Source organism: Salvelinus alpinus, chromosome 10 (genome assembly GCF_045679555.1).
Source record: "Salvelinus alpinus chromosome 10, SLU_Salpinus.1, whole genome shotgun sequence".
NCBI lineage: Eukaryota > Metazoa > Chordata > Actinopteri > Salmoniformes > Salmonidae > Salvelinus > Salvelinus alpinus.
In genome coordinates this window covers 56,629,923-56,630,906 of record NC_092095.1, presented here as the reverse complement: position 1 = coordinate 56,630,906, position 984 = coordinate 56,629,923, and the positions used below count along the sequence as shown (strand labels likewise).

Below are 984 nucleotides of genomic sequence, written 5' to 3'. Positions count from 1 at the left end.
CCCCAGTACATTGAACCAAAATGGTGTCCATAATGCCACCTGGTTGCCTAAAAAGTGTGCTGTACTGCAGTACATTGTGGCACCAAATTGGTGTCCTGAGCAGAATCTGCATTGAGCTAAAGAAGGAAAACTGACTCGGACATAACATGCACCCTAGTGGACCTACTGTATAAGTCCCCGTCACTGGTAGGTTACAGTAGCCTAGATAGCCAGTCACAAAACTATGAGGAAAACCTGCTTCCTCATCATGGCACAGGTGTGATCATCAGACAGCGAAAGTTGAACATTTACCAGACACTAACCAAAGCGACTTAGTGGTGTGAGCAGACCATCAGCCATCAACTGATCCATCAGAGAAAAGTATGAAGACATCACAGTCAACTCCTGATAAATCCACATCAGAAAAGTGCAAACTCTGTTTCAGTGCAGGGTTGTTTCCCAGTCCCATTATAATTCCCCAGTCCAAAGCCATTGATATCAGGACAACCCTATGTATATTCATGTAAATAGAAAGGTCCCTGTTGAAGGCGGGCAGTGCCCCCTGCTGTCTGTCCAGTGACAGTGTCTCAGACCAAACCGAGTTTGTCTGTGACGCAGGTTGTAGCAGGGGACGGGTTTGTTTGTGACACTGCATGTAGAAGGGGACCGGTTTCTTTGTAACAAAGGTCACAGGTTGTAACAGGGAACAGGTTTCTCCTAAACCTGACACAGGTTGTAAGTGGGGCCAGATCTCTCTGTGACACAGTCACCTTCCACCTCGTAGACATAGTCACAGCGATGGGCATAGTCCATGAGAGGAGCCTCGGACAGGGCACAACTCTGGACACTCTGGCCACCGAAGGAGATCACTGTGTCCCTCTGCACAAAACACACACACAGAACACACACACAGAGAGAGAGAGAGAACACAGTTAGTCAAAGAGCAGATTCAAACACACTTAAACCTGGTATGATATCGTTGTATTGTAGAGGGGTTAGGGCTGG

At 47.5% G+C, this 984-nt stretch overlaps 1 protein-coding gene across 1 annotated transcript in view; it reads right to left on the bottom strand.

The window, feature by feature from the left end:
- Nucleotides 1-383: 383 nt before the first annotated feature.
- Nucleotides 384-984, bottom strand: part of LOC139532348 (excitatory amino acid transporter 5-like) — a 17,279-nt gene continuing 16,678 nt past the window's right edge. Inside the window, exon 9 of the mRNA XM_071329806.1 lies at nucleotides 384-858. Within this exon, the coding sequence (XP_071185907.1) occupies nucleotides 697-858 (162 nt within the window). The 3' untranslated portion in view covers nucleotides 384-696. The remainder of the gene's footprint in view (nucleotides 859-984) is intronic.